Consider the following 18983-nt stretch of genomic DNA (forward strand, 5'->3'; position numbering starts at 1 on the left):
AAAAAAACAAAAGAGAAGTTAGAAGAGTGACAGACATATCAATTTCCAAGCTGCCCGAGAGGAGCGGGTGCAAGCAGTGAGGAAGTGCCTAAAGGAAGATGTCTGTGCAGAAAGCGGCTTAGTCTAGTGGCTCCACGGGGAAAGAACAGAGTGCCACCAGAGCCTTGAATATTGATCTGATGCTGAACTGAGTTCAATGGAGAAACTTCAATAGGAACAGTTTTTCATTACGGGCACTCCCTTGCTGAACCCGAATGCTTCATGAAACCATTGATTTTTCTGAAACTTTGCTTTAGACAAACACAGAGTGAATAATCATGTTTCAAATTTTTTTGAGGGGAAAAAAGCTCGAATTTTTTGTTTAATTCCAATTTTTCAGTGATGCATTTCATAGAATACTACAAAATACTTGACATATTCTGGCTCTGTTGAAGTGTACATTTGAAATTACTTGGGAGATTTTCTTCACACGTTTCTTATATCAAAATACAGAACTTTTCATTATACAGCCTCCTTTTAAATATCACTGTAAAAATCTCTAAATCCTTCACAAAATTCAGATTCTGCCCTCTGCATGACTCCAGTCAATCTAGATGCCCTGTGCAGTGTTGGTAAAATCTTCAAAATATCCTGTTCTTGTTTTCGATTTCTGCAGCAATATTTCATTTATTTCTTCCTGAGAACACTGCGAGGACAAACTTCATAACTCTGTCAGGTGATGTTATGGAAAGACACAAGTATCAGATGAGGCTGAACTTTATCCCACCCAGATGAGTCTAATTTTGATCTTTGGCCTCCAGCTTCATCACAGCTAGACTCTGAGCTCCTGAAATGTCACAATTGCCACCCACACACCGAATAATGGATAGCTACAGATGCTACACGCCTGCCTCAAGAGATAACAACTCAAGTCAACATAAAGTTGGTAGTTTATTTTTCCTCTCTAATTCCTCCCTTTGTGGGCCTCTCTGAGTTGCCTGGAGCGCCCTGGGAATGGAAGGCAGCCTACAGGACATGTGCTGTAGTACACACACGGTCAGTGCCGTGTGTCATCCCGCTGTTCATGCCCAGATCAGTAGTGTGTGATGTGTGCTACCTGCACAGCATGTCCTGCATCTGTGCACTAGCAGCTGCATGTGAGGAATCTCCTATTCTTCCTGGTCCCATCCCTAAGATAGCACAATCTTCCAAAGCAGTCACAGCCAGCCTGGTTTCAGTGACATGCTCCAGTTTTCTGGTGCCCTGGCCCCCTTCTACTCCTTCCTGCCCCTGCTCCTGCTTCTCTTCTGCAGCAGTTTTTCTGTTCTTTCTCTGCTGCTTTTCTCTTTTTAATTGCAGCTGCATGAAAAAAAATGGATTTGACACTCCCCACTCTGAAGACAGAGGTAAGATTATTTGGTGAATTCACCTGGAATTCGGTTCAGAAACTGGGGACATTTGCAGGCATATATATACACCACCAAAAATACGTGAACTTTCCACCATACCCACCTCCTTTACTTAGTAGGAACATCACACAGGTCTAGAATCTACAGGCAAATCTCTGTCACGGACCTGCTGTGAGATCACCATCCTGGCCCTCTCTCTGTTGCTTCTTCTGGTCACTGCTGTGTCTGTTTGGACTGTCTTTTCTCCAGTGTATTTTTGAAGTATCACTTGTAGATAGTCTCTGTTGTTAAAGTCGGGGATATGGGAACTCTGAGTGCCTCCCCTAACACCATAAGTAGCTGCCAGATGACCCAGGGTATTCATAAGGACTCATGATAGTTCCACCAGGTACCAGTGAGGGTCAGTGAGCTGCTGCAGTAGGTACTATGCCTGTTTAAATCAAAACAGCCTTCTTGCCTCTCACCAGCACCCTCTTAGTCTGCAGTCAGGGTTCTGGATTCTTGCAAAAGCCTTGTGAGATCCCAGGCTCTGGAACTGTCTTTTGAAGGTGTCCTATACTACTTCAAAGCACAGAGCCGGATAAATGGGGAGGTCTCCCTCCCACAATTCCTTACTCAAAAATCAGGTTGTTTGATTAGAAACCACACACCCTTTCCATGTTTTAGGTTATCCATGTGACTTAGGTTATCCAGTAACATGAAGGTGTCTGTCAAGAATGCGGTTGTTCCCTGAGTGACGTGTCAGAATGACTAGCACTACATTGTGGGATCGGGAAAAAAGGATGCATCAGAAGCACTGTGCTCTGAACCAAGCTCCGTGGTTCATTCCAAATAGTTGTGGTTAGAAAATGACAGGGAAGGCCTTTCTTTGCTAGTAAGAACATGGTAATTTCAGCTCTCTTAAAATAAGAGAGGTGGGTGGGAAAATCTGTGTGGCCAGACTGAAGCCGCATTTGCTAAGTACAAAAGGGAAGGAAATAACTTTGGATTTCAAATACTCCCTGTGCTTTCACGCTTTGTCTTGGCTGTTTTGATCACAAGCTCTTCAGTGCAACAAATGTTGCTTATTCTTTGTATTTGAACAGTGCCCAATATGTTGGCACTCCACCTTGCTTGAGGGTGTTCTGTCCCTTAAGGAAGGAACAACAAAGAGCAAGTAAAAACACTAGAGAACTAAGCAAATCACGAGCATGAGACTTCTTTAAAAAAAGGCTGCCCCCATCCTGCCCCTTCACTGGAGAATGTGCTAAGCCCACAATGACAAACAATGACTGCCAAGCACAATGTCACAGAGTGCATAGGACGGTCCTCAGCTGGTCACCACCCTGTGCTTCTGCAGGACGTCTTGTACAGCACAGGGTTATCAGCCTCTCCAGTGCTATTCATTGCAGACACAAAAAATGTCATTTTATACCACCTGGAAGAATCTTTATGGCCATTTTATGAGTCCTATGTGTTGCTTGTATTCAGCCAAGCAAGTTCCCACTTACAAGTGGGAGCTAATCTGGCCTCTCACCAGGAGGGCTGCTGATGGAAACTGAGTAAGGTTACTTCCTCATGACTGTTCAGTAGCTTTTCCTCATGGCAATCACAACACAAATTGCTTGATTGTTGGCCACAGTCATGGATAAAAGGAATGCAGAAACTAAGCTTACATATGGAAATGAAGCCTCTGCTAGTCCAGGTAAGACATGGAGCCGAGGTGGCAGGAGGAGGGAGGCTGTCACTCCTGCCCATGACTGTCTGCACTACGGACATGGTGCATCAAAGGCAGCAGGACTGCAGGAAGTCATGAGCATCCCCACCCCTACAATTCTTTTTCTCTCTAGAAGTTAAAGTGAACCCTTACTCACTTTCCTGTCAAGTTCTCGCTGTCAGTGATGTGCCCCCCTACATGTGCACTAACGCCTCAGAACCCCTGGCAGCCAGAGCAATACAAACTCTAATTTCTTTGTGAAAAACACTCCCTGTAACTGTGGCCCAGCAGATAACCAGAGCTGAAGGCTGGTGGTCCAGCTGTGGCACTGACACACAGAATGTGAATGACAGGTGGTAATAGGAGCTTGCTGGAATATAAGCTGGACAGGGGAGATAAAGGTCATCTCCTTCAGCAGCTGGGGGAAGCAGAACACACAAAGTTCTTTGTGCTGGGATTTACACATTTTCATCCTAAGTAAAACACTAATGAATGAGACAAAGCAACAGTGGCATTTTTGACAAGTAATTCACGTGTCACTGCAAAATGCTTCAGTCAGGTGAGAGATGAAATTTCATATAAAGTTGTGCCTGTGCCACAGAAACTGCTGTTTGACATGTAGTCAAACCTCCATCCTGACTACTTATCAGGTAGCCTCCCTTCTCCTTGGGCTGGTTTTGACAGTGCCTGTCCTGCTAATGGGCTGATAATCAACAGTAGTTTGAGAACATGAGCTATTAAATACTTCTTGGCTACCTTGCGCTTTTCCTTCTTATATATTACAGAAGAATATTAATTATTACATTGAATGTCCCTTCCATTTAGATTGGAAATTTTTTTAGGACAGATATGAATTTATTTGCTATATATGTGTATAAGATTGGGGTCCTGCCATCCTTGCTGCAGGGGCAGACACAGTCAGAAGAGGGATGACAGGAGAAGGTAATGTCATTGTTGGTCAAAGCCTAATTCTGTGTGGATTATGAGTTAGGGCCCTTTGCTGTAGCTGTTTTTAAGCATGATTACACCAAGCAGAGCTATTGGCCTGTGCTGAGAGGAATTAATATTTTTATAGGTAAATATCCCTTTTCTTTCTGATCAGCCCAGCTCTGTGAGGGGCTGCAGCGCCTCTGCAGTTTTTAAAACTCACCTCCAGGGGAGAGCAGAACTGCTCTCTGTGAACTGATTTAAACACAGACAGGCTCAAATCATCCATACCAAATATGTTTTAATTTTCCCTGATGCTAGTGCCCCCCTGAACCATGTAAGAAGCCACATCCTTCACCCATACAAATGGCTCGACTTCCACAGCAAAAGGCCTTGAGGAATTTCCCAGGGTCTGTGGTGTTTTGTGAGGCAAGAACTGCTGCCTTTCTTAGATCTGCTGCAAATGAAGGTGAGCCTTCCTGGTGCTGGGGCACAAACAGTCCCTGTTGGCAGGAGCTTCGTCTGAACATCCTTAGCTCTAATATTAGGGGTGAGATGTCTGACTGAAACCTGAAGGAGACATCACCAATTTGAAGTCAAGGGAAATCCAAAAAGTGAATAATTAAAATGATCTGGGCACCACGCCTACCTCTGAGACACTCCTCTATAGAGATCACCTGTCTCATGATTTGGAAAACACTTCTTCTGCATCTGGCAGAATGACGCTTGTTCTTTCCCTTCTCCCCACAACAGACAGAAATGACTCACAAACTGTGCTGTCAGATGTACAAAGTAAATAAATGCAAAACCTGATTCTTCTCACCTTCTGTTTTTGGTTTGTGTTTTGTGGTTTTGTTTGTTTGTTTGTTTTAATAGAGAAATTTGAAGTATTGCTTATAAACTATTAGATAAAAAGAGAAACACAAAGGTATGGATTTTAAGATGTCCTTTGAAACCACACAGCTTTCAAATAAATGTAAATCTCTGCCTTTAAAGTATTTCTAGTAGCTTCTTGTGGCCACTAATGTTTTTGGAAGGAGTGCTGTTTATTTAATTATCATCTCTTTCTTTTGTTATGGTATTATGGGAGAAAAAAAATCTCAGAAGTGGAACAGCATTATCTTTACTTTGTCTCTACCCTACTTGCTTTCACTATTTTCAAGGTACATCAAACAAACAAATAAAATGAAGTCTGATCCTAAAGTGGAATGTGTAGCATTAACTATTTAAATTATATCACAATCCAAGGAAATTATTAAAGAATAAACTGAATTCCCTCCCAACACAGTGATGACAAAAGCCTTTTGGAGAGAGCAGATTTGCAGTAAACTCCTTCTGTGCACGGATTAAATGCCTCAGCAGCACGCAGCTCTTGAGAACACTTTATTGCTTTGTGCATACACGCATAGAATATAAATTATTCATTAATTATGTACTGTTCCAGCAGAAGCAGCTTGCAGCATCACCAATAGGTTGCAGAATAGCAAGGGGTTTACTGGAAAATTGCCCTTATGAAAAAAGCTGAGATGGAAGGATATGTCTGACTGGGTGATGGAGATTCAGCGAAGTGTCCTTGTGAGAATATATACCCACCTGGGTTGGGACTTAATGCATTTTTAATTTATACCATGGGCCAGGGTAAACCGCAGGGTCTGTCTTGGTGCTCTGATATTGCATTATATCCACTCTCGGAATGCAGTTTGCATTTGGCCTTTGCCCTCCTGCCTCACAACGTACCAGTGGCGCCCACACCACGCAGAGCTCTGTGCCTGCAGCGTGTCACCTCAGCAGCAGCACCTGCCCATTGTCTGCCGCTGCACAGGCCATCTGTTACGGCACCAGAGGATTGTGCATCCTCTGTCGTGACTGCAAATACTTACTGGGTGCCATCCTTAGGCTCGTGTAAATCAGTGTCATACCAGGAACAACGCTACAGCAGCTGAGGGCTGAGCTCCAGTTTGCTCTGCTCCAGTCAGCCCATACTGCACATCGCAGATTTGCACATGGTGACATTTCTGTGACCGTCTCCCTCGGGGCATGGGACTGCAGTGCTGTGCACTGCAGCAGCCAGTGAGCTCCAGCTATGAGCAAGCACCCTCTGAAGTCGTGAGTTGGCACTGAAGCAAAGGCAACACTACTTAGCTAAAGGGACATGATTTTGATAGAACAGATGAGGGAGAAAAGAAAGCTTTCAGATCAAGGCCTGAGTGAATAACCCTCTGATTACTTTAGCAATGGTAATTCCTATGACCAACTCAAAATAACCCAGAAATAATAAAGAGAGTTGACTACAGCCATTAACCAAACATCAGGGCTCGTGAACTTGCAGTCATAACAGAGGAGGAAGCAAAAATTGTGCCAGCTGTAGGAGTGGGATATGATTCCATATTTTACTGGGAGCAGAAGCGAAAGAGAATCTCTAAATATTAAAATGAAGAAACATCCTAATCAAAGGGAAGTGAAATTATCCAATCCATGTGCTGGCAAGCATCATCCTTGGCAACAACAGAGGCTACTGGCAGGTTTCTTTCATCTCTTACGATATGGACTCCACAGGATGACCCAGGCAGAGGTTTAAAAGATTAAACAGAAAGGGTCACTGGACTCAAGTGACTCCAACAGACCTCAGATTTGCCAGATGACAAGACATATAGGTTTAGTATCAAGCTGTAGTTCAGGCAGGTGCTTCCCAGCCTAAGCATTTGTCAGAGCTGAAATAAAAAAAAATTGTGCCAGTTGTTGAACCAGTTTGGGTTTGCCTTGTCACAGGCCATGCTACTGTGTAGCATAGGAAATCTGTGGAACACGTTGCATTTGGCCTTTTAGCTGTGAGGTCATTCCACCTCTCTCCTAAGATCTTTGTCTCCCACTCAAAAAATTGAACTTCTCTCAGAAGGAGACTCAGAGAATTTGTGGAATCTTTCCTTTGTAGGAAACACTAAATTGCTGAAAAGTCTACAGGCAGATGTTCTTCAAGACAAGTGAGACTGGAGAACAGATACAGCACAAATAAATTCAGTGCAGCCTTCTTCCATGTTGCCTGGTGTGTGACACTAAAAATACTCCTAGAGGGAACACTTTCAGGGTTTCATAATCTCTTGTTGTAGTTTTAATTAAATGGGAAAGATTTTCAGTGATTTTTTTTTTTCATACCACCACGTAATTTGGAGCGTGGGGGATTGCTCCCCCCCTCGCCCCCTCCCCACGTGAGCTGGATCAGAGAAAGACTGTCCCCAGTGTCTCGGGACCTGCCAGAAAGGTGGGTCCCTGGAGTGAAGCATCCCAGGAACTGAGGAGACAGGAGATAAAAGCAAGCATGCTCCAGCACTGTGCTGGGTCATCCCAGTCCCATCACTGTCACTCCACATGGTTTTGCTATGCCAGAACCCACGCTACCATCTTGGTGGCATGGGACTCTCCTTTGGAAATATCCTTCCAGGTTTTGTTTTAACCTAGGGGGGAGGGGGATGGCTAGGTAATATTTTTCTGCTATTGCTGAGGTTTTTTTGTTTCTTTCAATTTTTAGTAAAATTGTTATTGTTTCTTCTTCATTCAGAATCCCTGTAATTTTTTACCTTGTCTATATCGGGGGAAGAGAAATAAAAGAAAAGAGAGGTTTCATCTCATTTGGGGTCTCACCCCCTGAACATACTGTCATTAAACCAAGACATCTCTGTATGGTCTGAAAGAGCCAGGTTGGCCAGAAATGAGGAGGTTTCTCATCTAGTTTTTACCAGGTCCAGCTGCTTTTTGAGTGGAATTTCCACTTTCCAGTTGGGCCCTGTCCAGACAGATCAGACCAAGCAAGCACAGCAGTGATTTGTCTAAGGGGAATGTTGTTTTTCTAAGTTGACAACTTGAGAAGCCAAGAAGGTAAATCTAAACCTTGCTTTGGCCTCTGCGTTTAACAAAAAGTTCTGCCACACACAGAAATTTGCTCCCCATTCCCCCTGTAAGGATTTCTTTCTGTCCAGAAAATCATGCCAGTGTTACTCTTCCTTCTGTTGCATGTGCAGTTTTCTTTCCTCTTTGATGCCATGCAAGCAAACAACTCAGCAAACTTTTCTTTAACTAAAATCCAACCCAATAATAAATGCCAGTTTTGTTTTCATTGTCTTCCTTTGGCCTTGATGCATCTTGCCATTGGAATTCAGAAGCCAGCAACAGATCAAAGACCTGGTGACATTATTAAAGGCTAGGGAACAACCACTGAATCTTAAAATACACAGAACTTGTTTTCCAGGGCTGTGGGTGGGAAAGTCTTTTGTATTTCTATGGAATCTGTCTCTCCCACTTTGCTTCTACTTTATTTCACCTTCTGTCAGCCCCCCAAAGACCTACTGACATCTCTGAGAAGCAAACTAGATTGCATGCCTTTCACTGACTACATTCAGTTGTCTGTTCTTGTAACTCTGGAAGGTACTGATGCTTCTGCCAGTACCTCCTATGCTGGTGAGGGAGAAATTACAAGTCAGTATAGCTGACTTAAAATAAACACTCAGAGGAATATGAACCGTTCTTCTGGCTGAAAAGCCAGACTGAGCTGACTCCTAAATTTACTGACCACCAAGTTCAGGGAGACAGATTTGAGCTAAGACTGAAGAACAGTGAGTTTACAGGTGCATATACAGTACTTGCCCTGTCTTTTGCTCCAAACTATAAGATCTCTACACCTCATTAAAGAAGCCTTTCGTTTCCTCCCAAGTGCCAGTGCTCTTCCATGATCAGATACAAGGCTGGCAGAATTGCCTGTGTTGGTGTTTCTTCCCTCACAGCATGCAAGTGCACATCTAGGAGCATCAGAAACAAGCTACAGGAAAAAAAAAAAGCAAACCACATTTGAAGGTTGCCTTTGAAGTCAGCTGATAATGTTTCCATGGAGATCAAATGCTACGGAGTTGACAATGAATTCTCTTGTTGAGCCTTTCTTTCCAGAGGGGAAAAAAAAAAAAGGCACAACAATACCCCTAAATGACTACACCCTGCAGTACAGTTGTGTTATTGACTTGAAAAAAACATTTCTATATCCCACCCCCATTTTCTTATGAAGGTGTTAACTCTTAGGTCTCAACATTTCAGTTCTAGCTCTGCCAGTACTGGCCTAGAGAATCAGCTATATTCCTGAGGTATTGGGAAAAATAGCGTCTACTGAAGATAATTCTCTGTTAGAAGAAGGACATAACTCTGCATTTGAACTTATGTTGTAGGAGATGCAAAAATGGGAGTCATGGTTCCCCCGAGGAGTATTATAATAAGAAATTATAAAAGAGCATTTCAGTGGCTGATATGCCGTGACATACATATGTCTCTACTGCGAAAGGAAGTGACCTTTTGTATTTCCAGAGAGTCCCCTATTTCCTTTTCAAAATGAGGCCAGCATTAATAAATAAATGCAAAATATGTTGTTGGTACATCAGAGAGCAGAGAGAAGTACTAGAAGAAAAGATGTAACATGCTCCCACAGCTCTGCCTTTAAAGCATAACATATTGTGAGCCTTGTGATGCCATCAGCTGAACAACTTCTTTCTAGTTTGGAAACACTAAACAGGCCACCTTGGCATTGTATGAATCCCAAAAAATGGCAAAGGGGATGTATATCTGTATGGATGATTTCCCAAATATTTATTTTTTGAGTGAAAATAGGAAATTTGCTAACTTTCAAAGGGAAAGTGATAACCAGCTTCTAAAAGCTGATTGCTAATGGTTAGCTGGTCTGGATGAAGAAGCACTTCCAGTCCTACCCATGTATGAGGACTGGACTTGTCCATAATATGTGTCTGGATATGTATTCACCACTGTCCCTGTTTTGAAATACATAAGAAAAGAAGGGCCACTTTTTATACCTCAAAAACATAGCCTAAAATGGGATCAAGAAACATGACCTGAAATCAGGTCTGTGAGAGACACCACAAACCGTGCAAGGAAGAAATGTTTTAACAGAATCATAGAACTGTTTAGGTTGGAAAAGACCTCTAAGATCATCAAGACCAACCGTTAAACCAACACTGACAAATCCAACACTAAACCATGTCCCCAATTGCCACATCTACACATCTTGTAAATACCTCAAGGGATAGTGGCTCTGCCACTTCCCTGGACATCCTGTTCCAGTGCTTGGCCACCCTTTTGGTGAAGAAATTTGGCTCAATTTGAGGCAGTTTCCTCCTGTCTCATCATTTGTTACTTGGGAGAAGAGACACTGAACCTCCTTTTTTCCAGGATTAACAACCCTGGCTCCCTCGACCAGTCCCTATAAAGACAGACTGTTAAATCCTTAAAGTGATAAAAAAGGACATTTTCAGAAACAGGTTGACTCTTACTTCCTGAATATGCATGTTCTTGGCCTTGTTACAGTACTGCCTGATGGGCACAAAGGCACAAAACCTGCATGACTGTTCCGAGCTCTGCATCTCCTCACAGGTCCATAAAGAGCGTCATCCGCTTGTTTCCTACAACACCCTTGTAATGTGTTTGAGGGTTTTAAACAATCAAGAGCCTTAGAGAGGTTTAAACATTTAAAGCCTATTAACACTGTACATTAACTCAAGTTCATTCCAACTTGAGGCCTTAAATCACTTTAGAGCATAATGCAAAATTTAAACAAAAGCACACGCAGAAGCCAGAGTGTACACGAGTGTGGTGGGGGAGGTCTGGTAGGGGGGGACTGGCTTTGTTGTACTGAGACTTGCCTCAAAGACTTTCATAACCAATTTATGGCATCTCTTGATACAAACCAGCCTTTGTCTCCATCTGGAGGTCAATCCACATAAATAAGTTCTCCCAGTGATCTGCAAGGAGTTTTGCAAAGTTCCTAAGCCCCTCTGCAGTCTTCACTAATTTAGGGCCTCCCACAGAATTAAAACATGGTTGGTATCTCATTGTTTTTCCAGTGTTCCAACTTTTTTTGAATTATAAATACTCTTCAAAGTGGCCAAAAGTATTTTGACATTGTGAAAACTATATTTATGCCAAGCTTCACAGCTTAGATTCCAGTGAATTATTGTAGACCTCAGTTTTTGAAAAGATCACATACTGCTGTTTAAGATCTGTATGCATACACTTATGCACACACATGTGTATTTACACTTGCCTTTCCATAGGGAAAAAAATATTTTATGCAAACTTTCTAAAACTATTCCTTTCTGGAAAGAAGCATGGGAAACTGTACTTTCAAAGAATAATGTTGTGGAAAAGAAGAAATAAATATGACCACAGGAAATACATTCCATCTTCAGTGTTGTGATTGATCATTTCACCACAAGTGAACATTCTGCAGGGTGGGTAGAGGTCTTGATTATTAATAAGAAATAGAAATCCTAGGTGCTCTGTGGGACCTACCATATTTCCTGATGAACTCCAAAGAATAGCTTTTACTTTCTCTCTTTGTTTATCCTTCTCTTTGCTTCCTCTTGGCAGCTGCTATGAAGGTACTTCATAACTGCCTGGGAAATGTCAGTCACAGAGCTTTCCCTTACACGTGTTGTATTAAATTGCTCCATTTTTGTTTCTTAAATTATTCAGCAGCGGAATGATTATTTTGAGATGGCAGGACCACAGTCTTGTAGAATAAACACTCTTATTTTCTACCATTATGTGCTATTTTCAAAGTACAGTGAGTTAAATTTGGGACTCAAATGACTCAACAGCTGGTAACGATCCGTGGCTGCAAATACACAGATGCCTCAGTTGTCAGCTACTAACATATGCACAGCACAGGAGGAGGAAGCACAGCACAGAGGCTCAGGGATTTGGAAGACAAGACTCTCTGTGGAGGTGGGGAGCGAAAGAGGATCCAGACGTGTGCAGTGCATCAATACCAACAACTGTGCTGCACGGGCTCACAAGCCAAGTTTTGGAACGCCACTTTCTGACGGGGTTTGCATCCCTCAGTATCAGCCTGGTCATCAGCTCCTGGACACAGCTCCTGTGGCAGCTGCTGGGCTCTGGCAGGCACTGGCACAAAGCCCCGGGTGTGACCTCGCGACAGCATGGCATGGCTGGGGCAAGAGAGGGTGACTCGGTGTAAATGGTCAGTCCATCCTCTAGCTGCAAGGATAATAAAGCATTTTGTTGACTTACCCCTGGACAGCGAGAAGGAATATTTTGGAAGTATTTCTGAGAAGGTCTGGAAATTACTTATAAAAAGCTGTTTCTCCCTAGATTAAAATATAAAAGAAGAATGCACTCATATATATGCAAGGGGGTTTTTCTTTATTTCTTTAATAGACATCCTTTCTTGCATATCTGAAATAAAGCATTAAATTGTGCCAACACACCGGCATAAGTTCATTTTTTCTTCCCTCTTACACATCTTTCCTGCCTGCTTATCTCTGCTGCAGCAGTCAGCACTGGCAAGAATAGGTGTTCACCTCTGCTCTGGGAAAAGATTTAAAGCTTTTCTAACCCTGACCTAAGTCCTTTGAGTATGGATGGGCTACAAAGAGCAATGTCTCTGCACTACTCTCAAGAGGGTGAGGAGAAACCCAAATCAGTGGCAGAACTGGAGCTGGCAAATGGCACTTGAATCCCCCAGACTGGCAGATCATCATTGGAGGGGAGGGAGGAGGAGAGGATGAAAGAAATTCCTGATGTTTCCGAGAGCAATTGCTAGGACAAAAAATCAGACAGGAAAAACTCCATATCACTACTGTATGTGTACAGCAAGACTTTCAGGCCTTTAAGTGCCAGGAGAAAAGGGAATTTCAGACCCCCAAGCAGAGCTCCAAGCCCAGCACTTCATGCAAAAATGTCACTAGGCAAAGACAAGAAATGAGCTACTATGTGAGACTCTAGATCATTTTATTACAGATCTTCATGGTGAAGTTAAATCACATGAATAAGGGCATTTAACAGCTGGAATAATTTCCAAATAGTCTAATTAGAGACTGAATTTTTAATGGTAAAATTTTTAATTGGCTCAAAGCAAGGTTACAGCAAGAAATACACTTGACTTTGCAAAGAATAAGGAATATTTGCAAGGCTAGTAAAATTACATGCTTCTCTAAAGAAATTGTTAGCAAATGGGGGAAAAACCTTGAAGTGATCCTAAAGTACATATCACAAGACAAAACTGGCAGAATCCTGATAAGAGTGAAGAGAACAGGTAAAACAGTAAACAAATGCAGAGATTATTTATTGCATTTATTTGCAGTAAATTTGGAACAAAATAAGACAACACAGAAGTCTCTCCCTGAAGGGCTGCCTTGTTAGGTGTGCAGTAAAACCCCAAACTATTTCACTGAAATGTGTTCTCAGAACAAATTACAGACTTACAAAAGGAAAATACATGAATGTGCAGCTGAAGGACAGAGCTCCGATAAGGATGATAAAACGTTATTCTTTGTCAGTCTTCTAATACATTTACGATGGCAAGTGATGTAGCTTTGACCAGGGATAATTGTGTGCTAAGGCAAGTACCAGAACAAGATACTGGAAGTGCCATTTTGTATTTCCAGCTGGGACAACAGACAGCAGTTCAGCCAGGGAGGTGCACAGGCAGGGAAGGGGAGGATGCAACCACTGCCAAAACATTGGAGCATGCCACCATGGGGCAGCTCCACCTTCCCCACAGCAGGCACTGATGAGGAGGAAAAGGAGTTTGGAGCATTTAGGTACAAAGTCAGCCCTACCCTCAAATTAGAAATAATGCAAGCCATGGGATATGTCAAAACAGCTGACTGAAATCAGCTGAACTGGGATAACAACAGGCTATCAGAGATTGTCTTTAAAAGATGATTTTATAAAGCATGTAGGATAACAGAAGGTGTGGTGAGATTGGCTTTGCATGGTTTTGGAAGAACAAGCAACCTAGCAGAATCTGAGATGCTGAAGTAAGAAACTCCTATGAATGAATGTGCTGGAGAGCAGGTAGAAAAACCAAGAGTTAGATAGATATAAGCTTGTTTGCTTGTCATGATACAGGAAAGAAGGGATTCCTGAAGACAACAGAATTTGCCTTGGTAGAGTTACCATGTGCCAGTTCACAATATCTCAACTCTTTGGAGCTAGAAGTAAAACCGAAATTTGACCTTGACAATACTACTGTTGAGGGACACCAACCAAATTAATTGACAGGTTTGCCACGATAGTAAACCCAAACAAGTCCAGGATTTGAATACATCCAAAAGAACTTCTCAAAGCCAGAAAATGTGAGCACCACTTCTTGGCAACTGATAAGCAGGCCACATCTAGACTTCAAAAAGCTAAGGCATAGTTTTAGGGCTAGTAAATTTTCTTTGTTAAAAACACAGCATATAAAATGCCCCCCATGCATTTCCTCAGATAGATGTTTAACTGAATTCCTGTTAGACTACAAGTAGGTCCTTGATGAGCATGAAAGCATCAGGTTTGCCACAGGACTCTAACATTTGGAAGTAGTGTCACAGCTGCTTCTAAGGCTCCAGAAATTATTATAAAATTATAAAATTACAAAATTACTGGATGGAGCTTTTACTGGTGCACAGATTTTCAGTAATTTGCATGAAAAGAAAACACAAGAAGCTGCAAGAGGATGTGCTCCAAGTCATGTATAATTTGAGTGTGACCCAGTTCTGTAATAGAATTAAACAGTCTCAAGTAAGATGAATAAAATGAACTGATCAGTGAAATTTAGAAGCACAATTCCAAATGGAGAAACTCTCAAAAGGAGAAACTCTCCCACCTTGCAGGGTAAAATGATACTGACAATACTGAAATGGAACTACAAGAGATAGTGCAATTGTGGGTACAGAAGGCAATGTAACAACACCATCATGCACAATGAGATAAAAAATAGTAAACATAATTTGCAGTATCCATCTGGCTCCGTACAAGATGAGGGACCAAAAAAAATCCTACTGTGGTCAGGCAAATGCTGTCATTCAAGATAAGGGATCCAAGTACAAATTCTACAATAAATTCAGAAAATTATGCAAAAAAAACCCCTTTCAAAGCCATAAGAGACCTGTGGTTGCTGTTGATACAGATACATTTGGACTAAACAGAAAAGATGAATTATTAATAATCTTAACTTGTTACAAAACATGCTGAATAACACTGTAAAACACACTCTAAATCACAGTTTACATGTCCTGGATTCCAGATGAACCAATACCAGATAACGGCCTGCATTTCACAAATGACTTGTTTTAGCAATTTACTTGAGAAATCAGATCAACCAGACTACAGTAAGTCCTTAAGGAGGCACTGCCACATGGGCAAGCAAGAAGACTGTTTGGTAAATATAATAAAGAACCAGAGGTCCAAGCAAACCACGTCTGGCCTTGTTAGATTATTATAGCACACTTCTTAGTGCTCTGTTGAGATTTCCTGATCAAAGAATTACAGGCAATAAGGGACAAACCCCATAGATGTGTTAAGCCAGCAACATTTAAGCATTATAAAAGAGCTATTTGTCTATAACACAAACAGAGGGAATGCTACAAACACAGCCAAGACAAGTGGCGTTGCAAATGGAAGGGAAAGTTAGATTTCAGGGTGATTTTATAGCTACCAATTGAACACAGTCTCCTCTCAGCTGCAATGAAGTCAGATGACATAAGCCTTCCAAAGCATTTTTTCTCATTATTGGACCAGAGAAACAGTTAAGTAAAACTGAGAGGCACTCTGGCTCCATGCGTTTTAAGGACCAATACAAAACTGCGTTGACAGAATTTATGTCATGACAGAAGAACCAGCTTTGTATTCGAACACCATCCAGCAATAAAATAGTTTAAGTTCAAAGGTTCATTGGCTGTAACATATGACAGTCTCAGAACATCGATAGATACCGGCTTTTAGATTAGATGGCTCTAGTTGTGTATTTTATTAACTGACTGCTTCAGTTTGTAGATGTTACTTTACACACATTTGCTGTTAAAAGAAATCAGTATAGCAGTTGCTACTGACTTGTGCAAAACAAGAAAGAGAGTAACCTTTGGGTAACGCTGATCCACGTGTATGCGCTGAAGCAGAGAACAATTTTCATCTCCTCCCAAAACATCTTTATTTAAAATATTACACATAGTGACAGAATTTGGCAGATAAAATAATCTGGTGCCTCTCATTTCAATTAGTTTCAGATTCCAACTGCTGGATCTTGTTATTATTTTGTCTATGCAAAGAGTGTTCTCCTATCAGATGGCTTCTCACTGCATAGGTACTTACACAGTGTGTTCAAGTAATTTATAAACCTTCTGTTAAACAGTTACAAGCAATTCGCTCTTTGTGGCATGCTGTCTTTTTCTTGTTTTTCAAACCTTGAGTCATTCTTGTAGCTCTTCTGCAAACCTCTCCCAATCTTTCCACATCCTTCTTTAGCATTGACACCAGATTAGGATGTCCAGAAACAGTTTTGCTTTGCCCAGAGATAACCCCACCTCATGCTTTCATCGCATATTCCCATAAAAACTAACACATTTAGCAGCTTCACTGCACTGAGAGCTCCTGTGCAGTTGGATGGTCCCAGCAACCATGATCTGAGACCTTTTCAGAGCTGCTGCTTTCTGAGGGGGCCTCTTGTTCTGCAAGGATGACTGACACCTTTTGTTCCCAGCTGCATGACCTTGGACGTGTCTCCACTGAAATGTGTATTGTTCAAGCACACCAAAAGATGGCTTTGTAAGCTATGAGTGACCCCTCCCATGACACATGGTTACACTGAATCTCCTTTCACCTGAAAACTTTAACAGTCATCTTTCAAATCACTGCCAAATAACACTGAGCCAAAAAGAAATCCCTGCAGCTGCACTAGAAACCACCCCATATATAATAATTTCCAGTTAGGAAACAAGACATAGCTAGTTTCTAACAGATTTTTCTGTATTTATTTTGTATACTCTTAATGTTTTAATCTGAATGTTGTGCTGTAGCAAGTTAAATATCACACAGATATCTAAGCACAGTAAAACAAAATAACCCCCATGCAAACTAATTAAATGCAAATTAATTATATAAGAAATATCAAGTTAATTCATCAGGCCCATTGTCCATAACACTTTGACACCCAAAACAAACCATTTACAGAATCCCCACAAAGATCAGTGTGTGCTTGCACAAGGTGCAAGTGACTTCAAATGTGTTTGTGGGCACAGAGAGAGCTGATGTCTAATGTCACCAGTACAACATCACTGGAACATAAATACTTGTTACTTGAGCACTTAACTCCTCTTCTGGGACTGCGCATGCTTTTCTGTATGTCACACACTTATCTGTATCACACCACAGTACAGATAAACAGATGATAAAATGCACTGAAGTGATGATCTGCCTGGAGGGCAAAAGCCCAGCTAAACAAAAACCACCAGAGAAAATAAGAGAGAACAGAAGGAGTGGTGTTCACTTTGAGACGTTCACCCACCACTTTTTATGGGACTTGACTCTCACACCCTTAATTTCAATTAACTGTGTGCCTTGAAATTTCTGCTAACAGAAAGCTGGATGGCATCTCTAGTAAGGAAGGCTGGAACATGACATGGCAAATGTTGGATGACCTTGAGGGCTGGTGTAGTAGAAATGTGAAAAAGTTCAAAAGCACAGAGTGCCAGGGCATGTACCTAGGGAGTAATAAACAGAACCTCTGCTGTAAATTGTGATAGAACCAGTAGGAAATCACAAAGGAAGAGAAAGGCCTGGATGCATCATCCAACTGAAGGATGACTGTGGGTGTCTGGTGTGATGCAGCATGAAAAAAGCAAATACAACCACAAAATACTTCAGGCAAGGAATTTCCATCAGAGAAAGGGAACCATCGCCCCACTTATACAAGGCATTGATCAGACCTTATTAGGGAATGGTCCTTCTCATCCATATGTGAGAAAGGCAAGTACAAACAAGAACAGGTTGCAGAAAGGGCTGCTAGATTGATAACAGGTCTTACACAGAGAAGTCTACAAGAAAGCATATGTAGAGTGGGAAAAAGAAAACAAAGGATACCATTGCTCTTCATATGTACATCAGAGAAAGAGAGAGACACATAAACTAAGGGTTACATCTGTCTCAAGAACAACTGACAAGTAATAAGTACATGTTACAACTTGCAGCACAGTTTCTAGTTATCAAAGTGTCCCACTGTGGGACAGTGGTGGGAATAATATCTGCATAATCTTCAGATTTTTTTTATTGAGCTTATTAAGTTTAAGGGTGACACTGTTACTTGCAACCACAGAGTATTGGATTAAACAACTCAGAGGGCCCTTTCTAGTCCTGTGAGTTACAGACACTGTTTTGTGATAGAAGTAACATGTAGCTATGGTTGGGTGATCCTTGATGTACCCCAGAAGGCACTTGAAATGAAACCAAGTCCAGATCACTCAAAACAACCCTGAAAACACGTTTTCAGTGACTTAGAAAAGAAAGGACATGTGGAAAGAGGGAACACAAAAACAAGAAGACAAATACATTTCTTCAAACACCAACATTCTTACCTCCCATGAGGAAGAGAAGCCCCGCCACATACTGCATAAGGCCTCGATCCCAACAGCACCCCAGCACCCCGATAATCCATCCAAAGAGGATGATGGCCACCGCCATGCCCATGAAGCCAGCTGTCATCCTGCGCAGATCTGCAGTGGGGAAGACAGAAAATCAATGTGAGTGTGAACAGTGATAGATCAGCATGATCATGGGTTCATAACAGTCTTAATCCAAAACGCTACTGATCCTGCAGGGTCACCAGTGTGTGTTGGCATGGGATGATTTGAGTAAGATAGGGGACAAGCCATAAATTAAGATACTAACTTGGGCTGGGGAGGGAGAGCAGGTGACCATTTTACCACACAATAAGGCTCAGCGCAGATGCACTCAAGTGACTTGTGACAACTTGCTCAGGAGTTAGAAGTTGTAAAATGGCCTCAGTGCAACGTTGTATCTAATAGCTGTAGTCTCTGGGTACTAGCACAACATCTGTTTACATCCTACCTTCTCATCTCTGCCCATTACTCCACTGCATTCAGTGGATGCACCTGTTCAAACTGATCAGCGAAGAGGTTTCTGTG

At 41.9% G+C, this 18983-nt stretch overlaps 1 protein-coding gene across 4 annotated transcripts in view; it reads right to left on the reverse strand.

Annotated features, from left to right (window-relative positions):
- Positions 1 to 18983, reverse strand: part of TMEM178B (transmembrane protein 178B) — a 239059-nt gene that overhangs the window by 22935 nt on the left and 197141 nt on the right. For all 4 annotated transcript variants that reach the window (XM_027654585.1, XM_027654575.1, XM_027654566.1 and 1 more), the window contains one exon: positions 18414 to 18551. In XM_027654585.1, coding sequence (XP_027510386.1) covers positions 18414 to 18551 — 138 coding nt within the window. The remainder of the gene's footprint in view (positions 1 to 18413; positions 18552 to 18983) is intronic.

The sequence above is a fragment of the Corapipo altera genome, unplaced genomic scaffold (assembly GCF_003945725.1).
Source record: "Corapipo altera isolate COAL_440 unplaced genomic scaffold, ASM394572v1 1, whole genome shotgun sequence".
NCBI classification, from domain to species: domain Eukaryota; kingdom Metazoa; phylum Chordata; class Aves; order Passeriformes; family Pipridae; genus Corapipo; species Corapipo altera.